The sequence below is a fragment of the Astatotilapia calliptera genome, chromosome 1, assembly GCF_900246225.1.
Source record: "Astatotilapia calliptera chromosome 1, fAstCal1.2, whole genome shotgun sequence".
Taxonomy (NCBI): Eukaryota; Metazoa; Chordata; class Actinopteri; order Cichliformes; family Cichlidae; genus Astatotilapia; species Astatotilapia calliptera.
This window is the reverse complement of record NC_039302.1, coordinates 24,591,251-24,604,315: the sequence shown is the minus strand read 5'-3', so window position 1 is coordinate 24,604,315 and position 13,065 is coordinate 24,591,251. Positions and strand designations below refer to the sequence as shown.

The window sequence follows — 13,065 nt, the reverse complement described above, 5'->3', positions numbered from 1 at the left end:
TTGACATCAAGAGACTCCCACATCTCTCACAGAGACACACACACAGACACACACAGCTCAGCAACTCTGGTGTACTTCAATGCAAAACTAATAAAATCCATCTAACAGCAGCAGCTGTTTTAAAATAAACACAGGGCCTATTAAACATATTAAAAAACACACTCTTGTTTTGCGTTCTACATGGACATATTTAATGCAAGATCTGCAAATAAGAAAATGTGCTGTCAAATTAATTAGAGGGATTTCTTCTTTTTCCTCTAAATGCATTTAATTATAATTCGTATCTGTGGAGCAAATGGATTTAGATGCACATATGCGTAAAAATGGATGAGCTTGACTGCTTATTGATATGTGTGCATGACACTGACTGTTAATGTTTACAAATACATGTGTTACAGTGAAAGTTCACACACACACATGCTGAACTGGGACATTGCTCATCCTATAAAGATAAATACACACTAGGGACTGTTAGGAAACAGCTTTGTTGTTGGCAAACACTGGAGTTCTCAAACACTCATTTACCCGGCTCTTCTTTCCCTTTATTCTCCTTTCTTTTCCATCCCCCTCCTCTAATCTCTCATTCCTTTTTCCCGCTTCACATCTCCTTCCTCTGCTTCTCCCCGTTTATATTTGTGCTTTTTACCCCGCTAGCTGCAGGGATTAAAGTTGCCAATGTTGTTCAGCTGTTTCCCGCCCTCTTCGGCTGCTCTCCATTCATTTCTCTTCTGCACTCTACCTCTGCAGCCCTCTTTAATCTTCCTTCTATTTATTTGTTCTGTCCTCCTTTCTCTTGATTACATATTTTAAAGAACTGTGCACCGATAAAGCTCGAGCCCTTCTCCATTTCCTCCACTTCTCCGTCTCTGACAAACAAACAAAAAGAGCTGTGAGTAAACACATATACATGAATGCACACGCGCATCGGCATTAATGTATGAGCGTGCGCACACAAAGATAAGGTCGATACAAATCCACTTCACCCTGTTCGACCCGGCATATTTGCCAGTTTTCACTTCTCTCCAGAGTAAAGACACCAGAAGGGGATTCAATACGCGCTATAATAGAAACAGCACCTGATGTTAACCGGGCATTACTCTTAATTATTTCTTTATGGGCAGCAGCTTCCCCCAGCTAAGTTTTCCACTCTTGTTTAACAATAAAATCTGTTCTGGTAATAAAGAGAAATCCAAAATGAATTTCCATGTAGTGGCCACAGCTGGAGTCATTTCAAACTCTATAGTTTCCTAATTTTTCACCACTTTTTACCCACAATGCTAACAGCCCATTTGTTTGAACCTCAAAGCCAAACTAAACTATCAACTGACAAGCCAACCAATTAAAGAGGTGGCCCCTTATCCTCTGGTTAAAATTGAATTATTAAACAGAAAGTTCAAAGAATAAACCAACAAAATTAGTAGCCCATGAATAATAAGTTACAATATTGGCTTAATCACCAAGCCAGTGATTCTGACTTCCACGACATACAAACACACACATCAAGCCCACAATCCAATTATAATTCCTCTCATATAGAACCGCAAAGCAATTAGAGTAATTTAATTAATTTGCTGTCTCCTGATTTATCCCCTATTTTTTTTTTCTCCTCGGAAGAGTAAATTGAAGAGAAATACGGTCTCATCGTCATACGGAGCTAGTTACAAAGCTATAGCTCTCGGCTATGCATACGAGAGGCAGTGAGAAGAAGAAATTAATAGTTGTGGAAAAGTGTAGCATTTCCAGGCAAATGCAGTGGAACTAATGAGGCACTTGTTTGGAACAAAAAGATCCACGGCCTGCTGTTTGTGAGAGGGAAACAAAGATTATCTTACTAAGTAGAAGTAACTGAAGGAGAAGGTCAGATTTGCTGCAAGTATTTAGCTTAATTGCGTTTTTGTTTTTTGTCAAATGCAACAGTAATTTCAGTTGTACATTTAAGGGAAATTGCAACAACTATGCAAGACAAAGAACATTTAAATCACAGTTAGTCAGCCGTCTTTGCAGACAAAGTCACCAATTAACTACTGCATCTAAAGAAGGTCTTTGCCCGAGTCTCGTAAGCTAGCAGACAACAGGACCACAGCGATCGATAACACTGACTTCTAACCTTTCTGGTTTGCTTAAAGCTAAGTGATGCCTGCACAGGATCCTTCGATCCAAGCTGCATGGCTACAAGCAGCCTTATCGAAAAGAGTAAACAATCTGAGAAAAGTCGAAATTATCCACAGAAACACATTTCTTCAGTTACTTTATTCACCTTGTAACTTTGCCTATAGGTTAGAACGACCAACATCTTCTCATTGGATTAGGTATTTATAAAAGTAGCCTTTCATTAAATATTATATTAAACCAGTTTGTGGTTTTTAGACAAATCTACGCTGTCTGCTAGTCTCATTTGTCTGCAACATTTTAAACAAACTTCAATTTCATACGCTGACAGCAGGACTCATAAAGACTGACACCGCGGGTGCACTTGGCTGGTCCATCAAGGCCACTGCTGATGCAGAAATCTTATGCAAGAGACTTGTCCCTGTGATACTGCTGAATGTTAATGCAAATACAGACAGAGAAAAAAGGTCTGGGCATTTGAAAATCAAAAACTGAATGATGTAAAAAAGAAAGTATCAAGCTGATGCTATTATTCCACATTCGTGCTGACCTGTAGGTCTGAGAAGATTGTCAGTACTTGTGTTTAAGAAATGGAGAAACAACACTAAGCTACAAAATGTGTCCAGAGATGCTTTTTGCTTTACTTTATGCATAAAAAGTCATCAGAGCATCTACTGAAAGAAAGATATCTGGATGCATTCGTGAACAGAATAATCTGGGTATATGTGTGTGTGCATATCTATAGCAGTAAAATATGTGCAGTACAGAAGGGGTTCAATAGGCCTGGTGTGCACAGCCTGCAGCAGGTGAGCATTATTCGCAGGGAAAACCTTCTCCATATATCACAAACTGAATAGAGTAACTCTGAAAAGACCTGCAGTGGGAGAGTGTGAAAGAAAAAAGGAATACAGAATGAGGGGAAGGACAGGAGAAATGGAGTGATCGAGAACTCCTGCAGCTATCTTTCTTGCATCTGAACAGCCCAGAGGAAGATAGGAGATGAATATGGAGGATCCTCCTCCCACTCACTTCTCACTTTTTTCTCCTGAATTCCTTCCACTCTTTTTTTCTTTCAACATTTTCACTCGTCCGTGTCCATTTCATTCATTATACCTGTTTTTAACCCTTCCCTTCCTGTACGTTACCTTTACTCTTCTTTTCCTTGTGATCCCATCACTCATGTTTTATTTCCATCATTTCTGCAGATCTTTTTTCCCTCCTCTCTCTTCTGTCAAGCTGTTGATCACCCTGCAGCCCCCCCACCCCACCTCTCATTTTTCATTAATTTCCTGCTTATATCTTTTATACAGAGCCTAAAGCCCCCGCACCCACCCCTCTCACTGGCTTTGTCTTTGATTCTTTGACACACGTTTTACAGCAGTTCTCTCCATCCCCTTGTACACATCACCATCTCTTTCTTTCTGCTGCCCTGTGTCTGCTTATTTATTTATAGGCCGTTGCCGTTTCTCTCCTGTGGATATGCTGTTGCGGGAGCGTGTGTGTGTGTGAGCACAGCTATCCCAGTAGAGCGCTGCCCTTCACACAAGATCAATTAGTCTTTCTTTCTCTGCATCTCTCTCACACATACTGACACAAACACACACACACTTGCTGAAGTGCGTAGGTATAATGTTGAGTTTGTACAAACTGAACTGCAAAAAAAGAAGAGACAGAGTGATGGTTGGACAATCGAAGCTGGGAACTGTTGATGCAATTTACTGTAAATTCAGACGTAGATTTAAAGATTTTTGGATTTGGAATCCAACTCTCTCACCATCATTTCACTATTTTTTCCCTTGTTCATTGCGTTTACTTGATTCACTTAGGGTTTTTACTCTTTTATTAATTAAAAATGCTGTACTTATTAGATAAAAATATTTGAGGACTTAACAGTTGCCCTGTTGGTTTAGACATCACATTGCATTCCCAGATTTGAGGGTGATTACCTGCATATACAGAAATCTCAGTTTAGATTTAAAATTTTCTATGAATGGCATAAACATTTTGCTCTGATCTTACAAATTATTTGTTTTAAGCACATTTGCCTGCATGCAAAGCTGAAAATAAGATTCATTTTCACAACAAAAGTTTAAGCTCACTTGAAAAATGGCAAAAAAAATCATATTTTGCATGGTTTCAACATGCAACAAGAAGAAATGGGAGTGAGAAAAAACATTTTTTGAGCATGCAAGTTATTGAAATCAACGCTTCAACTGAAACAGGCTGTTTTACAGCTGATCAAAAGTTTAGGACCACACCTCCAAAGAAACCTGTAACCTGTAAACTTCCCTTGCCATCCATCCCCAAAAGTTCTCAATTGGATTTAGATCAGGGGAACATGCAGGATGACCCAAAAGAGTGATGTTATTCTCCTGGAAGAAGTCCCCTGTCCTGCAGGTATTGTGTACTGTACCATTGTCCTGTTGTCCTGTTGAAAAACCTGCAGTCGTTACCACATAGACGAGGGCCCTCAGTCATGAAGGATGCTCTCTGCAACATCTGGACATAGCCAGCCACCGTTTGACGCCCCTGCACCTCCTGAAGCTCCATTGTTCCAAGGAAAAAGCACCTCAGACCATTATGGCGCCCCCTCCACCGTGGTGCATTGAAAACATCACTTCAGTCTCAGATGCCGTCTGATGTTTATGGCGCTGCAGTCAGCATCAGTAACGGCCTTAATTTGGGTTGAGGATTGTCCAGTGTCTTGATGGACAGCCAATTGGATCCTCTGGCACAGTGCTGGTGAAAGTTTTTTGGGGTCTTCCACTTGACTTTTTTGTTCCATAACCCTCTGGATCATTTAACAAATTCCAAATGACTGTCTTACTGCGTCCAGCTCGGCAGCGATGGCACTTTGCGAGAGACCCTGCTTATGCAGTTCAACAACCTGACCACGTTCAAAAAGGGAACGTTTTTTTTGCTTTTGCCATCAGAACGTCATGACAGTGTGACTGCCTGACAGAAAATGACAATGAATCCTCATTTTTGCACAGATTTGGCCTTTTAAAAGCATGAGGTCCTACACTTTTGATCAGGTGTTTCAGTTTAAGCGTTGTTTTCAATAAATTGCATGCTCAAATTTTTTTTTTGTCTCACTCCCATTTCTTCTTGTTGCATGTTGAAGCTCTACTTGGAACCTTGTTAACCATACAAAATATGATTTTTTGCCATTTTTTAAGTGGTCTTAAACTTTTGATCGAGACTGTATGGAGCCTATGTGGTCTTTCATTTTTGAATTAGCAACACAATGGAATAAAATGCGAAGATCAGAAAACCAGTAACTCAAGGGTTGTCATTGTGGTGATTTTCCCATGTTTTGAATATTTAATTATGATGGTAAAAAAATATGCATTGATCTTCCTGCTGCAGTGATAAACTCGGACATTTTCACTGTGATGTGTTTTATTATGCGAGCTTGCTAAATTGCTAACTAAATCTAATAATCTTTAATCTCTGCTTCAAGAAAATAACAAAAGGAAATTCAGTGCAGAAAAACTAAGAAATAAAACCAAAAAAACATCAATTTTATGTTAACCTAACACACTATCATACCTGTTCATATATGATCAGCACAATGTTGTGAGACTCAGCTCAGGACCTTGTCTGAAATCTCACATGCAGCACACAGCAGGAGTCTGCATCACACACAGACTCCTGCAGGAAGATGCCAATTACCTGCCCTATTCTCACATGGCTGCACGGGCACAGAGATCATGCAGAGTTTGAAGAAGAGCTGGCAGGTTAAAGATAGGTTTCTTTGGACATTTGGGTTCTCTCATCCACCTCTTTGAGTATTATATTTATTCATTTTTAGTTAACATTTATTTTACCATGACATCAAAATTCTCTTTACAAGACAGACTAGCCTGATATTAAAAACCAACAAATACAACAGGAAGTGTTATGATAAAAAGAGAAAAGGAAAACTGAGTTTGAAAGCAAAGCTGAAGATTTACTGGTCTGTGTACATTTCTACCCTCATCTATGGCTATGAGCTGTGGGTAGTGACCAAAAGAATAAGATGGCTAAGCCAAGCTGCAAAAGTAAGTTTTCTCTGAAAGGTGTCTAGGTTCACTCATAAGGACAGGATGAGGAGCTCTGTGAGAGTCATTTGTGAGAGGGTCAGAGTAGAGCCACTACTCCTCATACTGAAAGGAACCACTTGAGGTGATTCAGACATCCGACTGCGATGCCTTCATGACGCCTCCCAAGTGAGGTGTTTCTGACATGTCCAACTGGGAAGGGGCCCCGGGGCAAATTCAAGACACGCTGGAGAGATTATGTCTCTCAGTTGGCTTGGGAACGCTTCAGTGTCCCCCCCAGAAGAGTTGACGGAGGTGACTAAAGAGAGAGATCTGGGCCTTTCTACTTTCAGACTGCTGCTGCCATGACCCAGACTCAGATAGGCTGCAGAAAATGGATGGATGGATGATAATATCTACTAAAGTCTAGGACTACATCAAGTAACTTAATCTTCCCTAATCCCCATGGTAGCAATTGAACACTCTCCGACTCGCTTTCTTAGTATTAAAAACAGTAAAGATTGATCTATACTAAAATTAAACACAATCCAGAAGTTTTGAGATGACTATAAAAGGCATCAGGACGGTTAAATAAACCCATATCTCTGTACTAATTTATACTGGTAAGGTTATGCAATCCTCCCTCATCTCAGTGAACAGCACTTTGAATGCACTCAGACTTTATGCTTATCCTAAAACCAGGTCTGATAAACGCCCTGAATCCAGGCACACATACACAAATATAGGGAACTGATTTCTTTCTTTCTTTCTTTACATCTGATGACATATTAGTCATTCATGGGTGAAACGCAGATTGTTTAGTTTCCTTGACAGTGTACTGCCTGAGCCAAACAGAAACAGGCACACAGTGACTCACCTGTATGCTGGAAGTGTCGTCACCCCGTAACTCATAGCTTCCTCCCAGCGTCCCAGGTGAACTGAAGCATCTAAAGCCATGTCTGTAATTCTGAGCTTGTATAGATTTTCCTCAGGAATTTCACCACCAACGCTTGATAACAGATGCCTACTGCTCTCCAACAGCATTTCCCAATCTGGAAGGTGAATTAAGGAAAAGTAACATTTATCCTGCATCCCCGAAAATATGATTAAAGCTGCAGACTCCTCAGGGAAATCTTAAGGATTTATGAAAACAACATTGCATAAATTAGTTTACTTCTCTGCGCTGAATGATATAAACTATCTGATGTTTGTCTCTCTCCCTCCTTTGTGTTGTTTTATGATGAAAATGGTTACGCCAGCTTTATGGTGATGAAAGCACAGAATCTCAATCCACTTTTAATTAGACTCTTAATTACTCGGAGCTGCCAACCAACCAGTGAAGCCACCACCATCATCATTTGTACATCAGTACATGAAGTTCTGATCTAATCTGATCAGCACCAAAGTAATTCGATCTTACTTACGACCTAACTTAAGACAGTCGAGTTACAGTATCATGTTTCATTAAGCAACTAAACTCTCATTACTTGATGCTTGTCTTATCAGTTACATGAAATATGAACAGCAGACAATTACAAGAAGTTCTCATAGAGATTCGGTGTCCACTGGCTTTAGAGGAACTTGACAGAGACAAAGGATACTGGACTCGGCTTTCAGCCCTTCCAGTCTTGGTAGAGCCTCCTTCAGCAGGCGCCATTTTCCTTCTTCACCCGAGAGCATGAGTCCATCCTGAGCAAAGACATTAGTAAGGAGGGACTACTTTAACATCCACACTGATGAGCAGAAATCTATGTCTAAAACAACCAAACGATCTCGTGAACATACAAGGTCTGATCAACAAATTCTGGGAATCAATCAAAAACTTTTAAGTTTAAGTTTAACAACTTAGATTCTCCATAGAGTAGTGGTTTACACATTCACCTAAAAAACGAAAAACAAAATCCCCAGTTCAATTTTGGGAGGAGACAAAAAAATCTTTGGGTTTGTGACAGGAAGGGCATCCGGTATAAAAATCTGCCATTTCCAATATGTGGAGCTACTCACTGTAGCAATCCGTAGTGAACAAGGGAGGAGCTGAAAGGAGCTTTAAGTTTCATAACCTTTAAAATAACTTCTTGTGTAGATCACTCCCTGAAGGTCACATTATGAACAACACAATTATCACTCACCACCAGCCCTGCTCGCCAGAACTGTCTCCCTGTGGGAGTACAGCTGATTTCAGCACACAGTGCAGAAGTTAAGGGGACAGAATGGGGCCTCCAGAGATCCATCTATGCATAACCGCTGTGGTGTGATGGAATAAATAAACACTAGATTAAGTTTATTAAAAACCCATTGTGTGATTCACAGTGACCTAGTGACCTGTGACCCGTTTCAGGGCAGGAAGGAAAAGGTTACAAGATTAAAGGGAATGAGAAAGAGAAATCTATCCTAAAACGTAGCTTTTTTCTTTAAAATTATGAGTAAAATTTTGTAAAATAAGCGTGCAATTTGTGTAAATCCTAACACATGCACAGAGAGAAAACAGCCATGCGCTGGTTTGATGTCGAGATTAAAGACAAGTAGAATGAAAGAGAAAGTGTGTGTTTCTGTCACTACTGTGTGCAGAACAAAGGTCGGTGGCAAAAAATGAATCAATGCCATTGTTCCAGAGAGTCAACCGAGTGCTCCGTCTTAACTCGTCTCAAACAAACACAGAAGCATAAAAAGCGCAGTGCTAGAGTAAGAGTGAAGTGCCATATAAAGCACAGAGAGAACAAAGCTAGAGGCTGAAGTCGCAGCAGTGACAAAAAGATGATATGAGTGAGAGAAAAGAAAACAGACACATCGAAAGAAAGCGCAGGAGGAAGATGGAGCAGATTAAGATGGATGGAAAAGAAAACTGCAGCCGCAAGACAAGATAATTTTTCTCATTTTTCAGTAGGTGGTCAGAGAGTGAGAGTGGATGTGACGAGGTGGAGCGTGACCGAGTGACAGAGGGGAAGACGAGGAGGAGAGCAGGAGATAACACAGGATGTGTGAGAGAGTGACGGAGGGAAAGGGAGAGGAGGACAGGAAAGGGTACACCGAAACACGTTACGCACCGATACACTCTAACAGAAAGTGTGTGTGTGTGTGTGTGTGTGTGTGTGTGTGTGTGTGTGTGTGTGTGTGTGTGTGTGTGTGAAACAGAGAGAGAGACAGGCAGTAAGGATGTACGGTTGAAATTCCACAAATATCTTTTACAAAGTTAAAAACGATCACGATAAGGTGCAAAATCATCATCCACACACAGAAGTGTGTGAAAGAGTGTGTTTCTGCACTTTGAAAGTGGCTAACCATGTGCACACTATGGACTCAGTTATAATGATAAGAGGACAAAAGGATCAATACAGACTTTTAACCAGTTTATTGGAGCTGTTCTTATTGGAAATTGATATAGACGTTTCAAAATGATCTGTCATGAATGAAACAGTGACATTTCCACCACTACATCCATCGCAGGCACTCACTCACTCAACAAATATATTTTCGCCCGTGTCGTTCTACACTCATCGTAGAGTAAAAATATAATATTCGAGCTATGGCGACAGCGATATGTGCAAGTCTCAAATGTGACCCCTCACCAAAAAAGATCAGGTATGATTTGGAAGAGTCTGGAAATCTAGAGGGCTACCACCTTTGGTGATGATAGCTGCTTTGCTCTGATTGTTGGACATATGAGGGGGGAAAAACACCCAAATAAGTAGCTGTAATCCTGATTAGAAGTGAATGAAGGCCGCAATTTAATTTGTTTGCCTCTGACCTTGTCTCGCGAGTCACATCGCTGGCAGTGACAGGTAAAATGGTACTGCTCCTCCAGCTGCCTCTGCCGATCTTCAGTCAGTGACAACGTCTCGATGTAACTTATAGTTAGCTGGACAGAGAGAGAGAGAGAGCGGCTTAGTTTGAGAAACAAACAGTTTGCTCAAATTTAATTTTCACTTTTACCTACAGCACTTAAATAAATTTGAGGCCATATTTTGAGGATCAGTGTTAAGCACATATCTATATTAGACATTTGGAAAACAGACTAAAAAGAAGAAATGTGATACTGTAGAAGTAATGCGCGCGTGTGTGTGTTTGTGTGTCTTGTAGGACAGATGGCTTGGATTAATCTCATTATATATAGTCACAAGGGATGATGAAGTACGGAAAATTGGAGAAAACACTGCCAAGTTAGGAGCTGTGATCCGGCTTGTGTTGCTATGAAATTTCACTTGGCTACATCTTGTAATAATTCTTTAATAACATTTAATTCAGTGTACATCTATCAAATACTGGATAAGTATACAGTATTTGTTACTTGCATAATAAAATTCACTTCATGGCAGATATAGTTCTTGGTTTCAGATTCTATATCGTTCAAAAGCCATACTGTGAGGTTATTTTCTTCATCATACCTCATCTTCAGGGTCGATATCCCGAACAGCTCTGAGCTCCAGTTTCGTCCCCTCAAACACCATCACGCAGTTTGGCCGGCAGTCGTGGTTTAACAGAGATAAACTGAAAGATGGCAAACAGAGAGCGGGAGGAGAATGAATTGAGGGAAAAGTGAAAGAGAGAAAAGAGATGGACAAAAAGTTGGAGGAAGCCTGAGAGATGTGTGATAAAATGTTTAACTTGCAAATAAACTCTAACAAAGTTTGTATGTGTTTGTGTCGCCCTCCTTAAACGATGACTGGCAGCCCTTTCTCCTAAATACTCGTACACCGAGAGGAAACAGCATGAGATAAAGGATGAGAAACTGTTTACTTGTGGTGTTTGGAAAATATAAGAAGTGACTCATTCCTGCTGAGCCGCCAGCTGCTACATGTCCAACTGTTTTGGGGTTTCAGTCAGTCCGGTGCTGACTGTAATGCTACTTTGTGGCAGCATAATGATGAGAGAAAAAACACACGCTGGGTGACATTTCTCCCTAAAGATAAAAAGATCCCGACTCCAAGGTGCTGTTAGGGGCTTAAAAATCATCTGGCAATGTTACCTTTAATTCTGCACATTTAAGACGGAGCTCTCAAACAAAACACTCACGCAAGCAAAAAGTTACATGCACACACACATATGTACACACAAAATTCCCTGCACAGTGTGACAAAATGAGTAGTCTGCTTCTGTCATAACAAATGTCACTCTTTATTTCTTTCTGTTGGTCTATCTGCCTCTCAGACAGGCGCACAATAAATCAGGAAACGATGGGTACTCCACTTCTGTCACAACAAAGGCTTTTATCTCATTTCCCAATTTTATTACCGACACAAATCAGCTTCCTGCTCATTCACTCCCAAATTTATTTTGACAGCATCTTGATGGAGACACTGATACCACATATAAGTGGTTTTACTTACAGTTTTTATTTACAATACACAAGTGTTTTTTTTTCCCTTTAAAATTAACCAGTATCCACAAACAAGCTACTTTAGGAACTGTACGAACGTTTTCCACATGTGATGCATTTCCCACTGACATGTAGGTACAATCGAATGGAGACAACCATGAGAGGTGAGATGTTTAAATTATGGATGTACTAGATAAAAGTAAAAATATTCTTGGCAGGTTATTGGCTGAATTGCCTACAAAGTGTCACATAAGATTGTTGTACTGAAAATTCCCTGTAGCAAAACTTTATTAGCTAGTAGATCCTGGTAGCACGCTGACTGTTCCTGTCCAACTGTGGTTTTCTAAAGGTTAAAGAACTTGAAGCATGGAAAGATGGATTCTCTCATGATTGTAATCTTGCACATCTCAAGAGAATCCAACTGCTTTGCAAGCTGAACTAATTAACTGAAAGACCTGATGTGCATCGTTCTCATGCTGAGCATGTAACTGTGCGTGTTGATATTGTGCTTTTTAAAGAAGTACTTGACGACCTCTGTGACCCATAAAAAGACATTTAATGTCACTGCACACATGGCCGTGAAAAATACTGAAGAGGCTTGTCTGTTTTTATGACCCCTTCCATTACCGCTGCACTCGTTTATCATATTCAGCAAAACAATAGGTCCAACAGATAAAGTGCGTGTGTGTGTGCGCGTGTGTTCAGTCTTTGTAAAAGTAACCCCCTGGCTTTGTTCTACAGTGAAGAAGTTGCAGGTTGAATATCAACTAGGAATCAAGCGCTCCAAACGATGCTTTTATCTGATAGGAGGAGGCTCATTAGCATACTAATTAGATTAATTAACTAAACCACATCTCACATTAACAGTATCGGCTCACACTAACTGAGACTAAGTGTTGCAGTAGCAGGGCGGAGAGCGAAATATTGTGTGAGATTGCAGATAGTAAAGGTCTATTATCCTTAATTATAACTGGTATTAAATTATGGAAAAGGCTTAGATATGTCATCTCTTTGTTTCTATTGTGAGCATCTTTCTTTCACAATTGATTCTTTTCTCAGCTTCGAGGTGGTTCACTGCTGTACTAACACAGGAGCATTAAACGCTAAACCCAAAATGTATATACCTTTTTAGTTAGACTTGAACCAGAATCTGTGGGGTTGGGAATCGAGAATCGGTTCCCAGTAGTTCAGTTACTTGGAAATGTTAGTCTGCTTGCCTACTGATTCTGCTTTTCGGTTCCATTTGCGCTTGTGCTAGAATCAGCTTATTTCAGTCTGTGTACTGGAGGAGGAATGCAATGGTAAAATGGAAAGAAACAACTAGATTATGCTGCTAAATGAACTTTGGCTTTTTGCAAACATCTACACCGACTGCCAGCCAAGAACCCAGAGTGATGTTAAAGCTGAGTGTGAATGAATGCCGACCACGAGTCCAGCAACCAGACATTGAATGTAAACAGGTAACAAACAGATGAGCAGTCAGGCTGTTGTTTCCATGACTGCAAACAGCTTCCGCAGTTTACCTGCTCATCTCTCTAAAGTAGCATCACTGCGGCTTTCATCGCTTTGAAATCTCTTTTGTGCCGGTTATTTCTGCATTGTGTTCATACCCAAATACGA

The 13,065-nt window shown here is 40.3% G+C and overlaps 1 protein-coding gene across 1 annotated transcript in view; it reads right to left on the bottom strand.

Moving 5' to 3' along the window:
- smyd3 (SET and MYND domain containing 3) overlaps positions 1 to 13,065 on the bottom strand; it is a 232,393-nt gene that overhangs the window by 3,204 nt on the left and 216,124 nt on the right. The window contains exons 7-10 of the mRNA XM_026171213.1: positions 10,514 to 10,616; positions 9,877 to 9,987; positions 7,733 to 7,820; positions 7,009 to 7,183 (exon numbers count right to left, since the gene is read on the bottom strand). Of these exons, the coding sequence (XP_026026998.1) occupies positions 7,009 to 7,183; positions 7,733 to 7,820; positions 9,877 to 9,987; positions 10,514 to 10,616 (477 nt within the window). The remainder of the gene's footprint in view (positions 1 to 7,008; positions 7,184 to 7,732; positions 7,821 to 9,876; positions 9,988 to 10,513; positions 10,617 to 13,065) is intronic.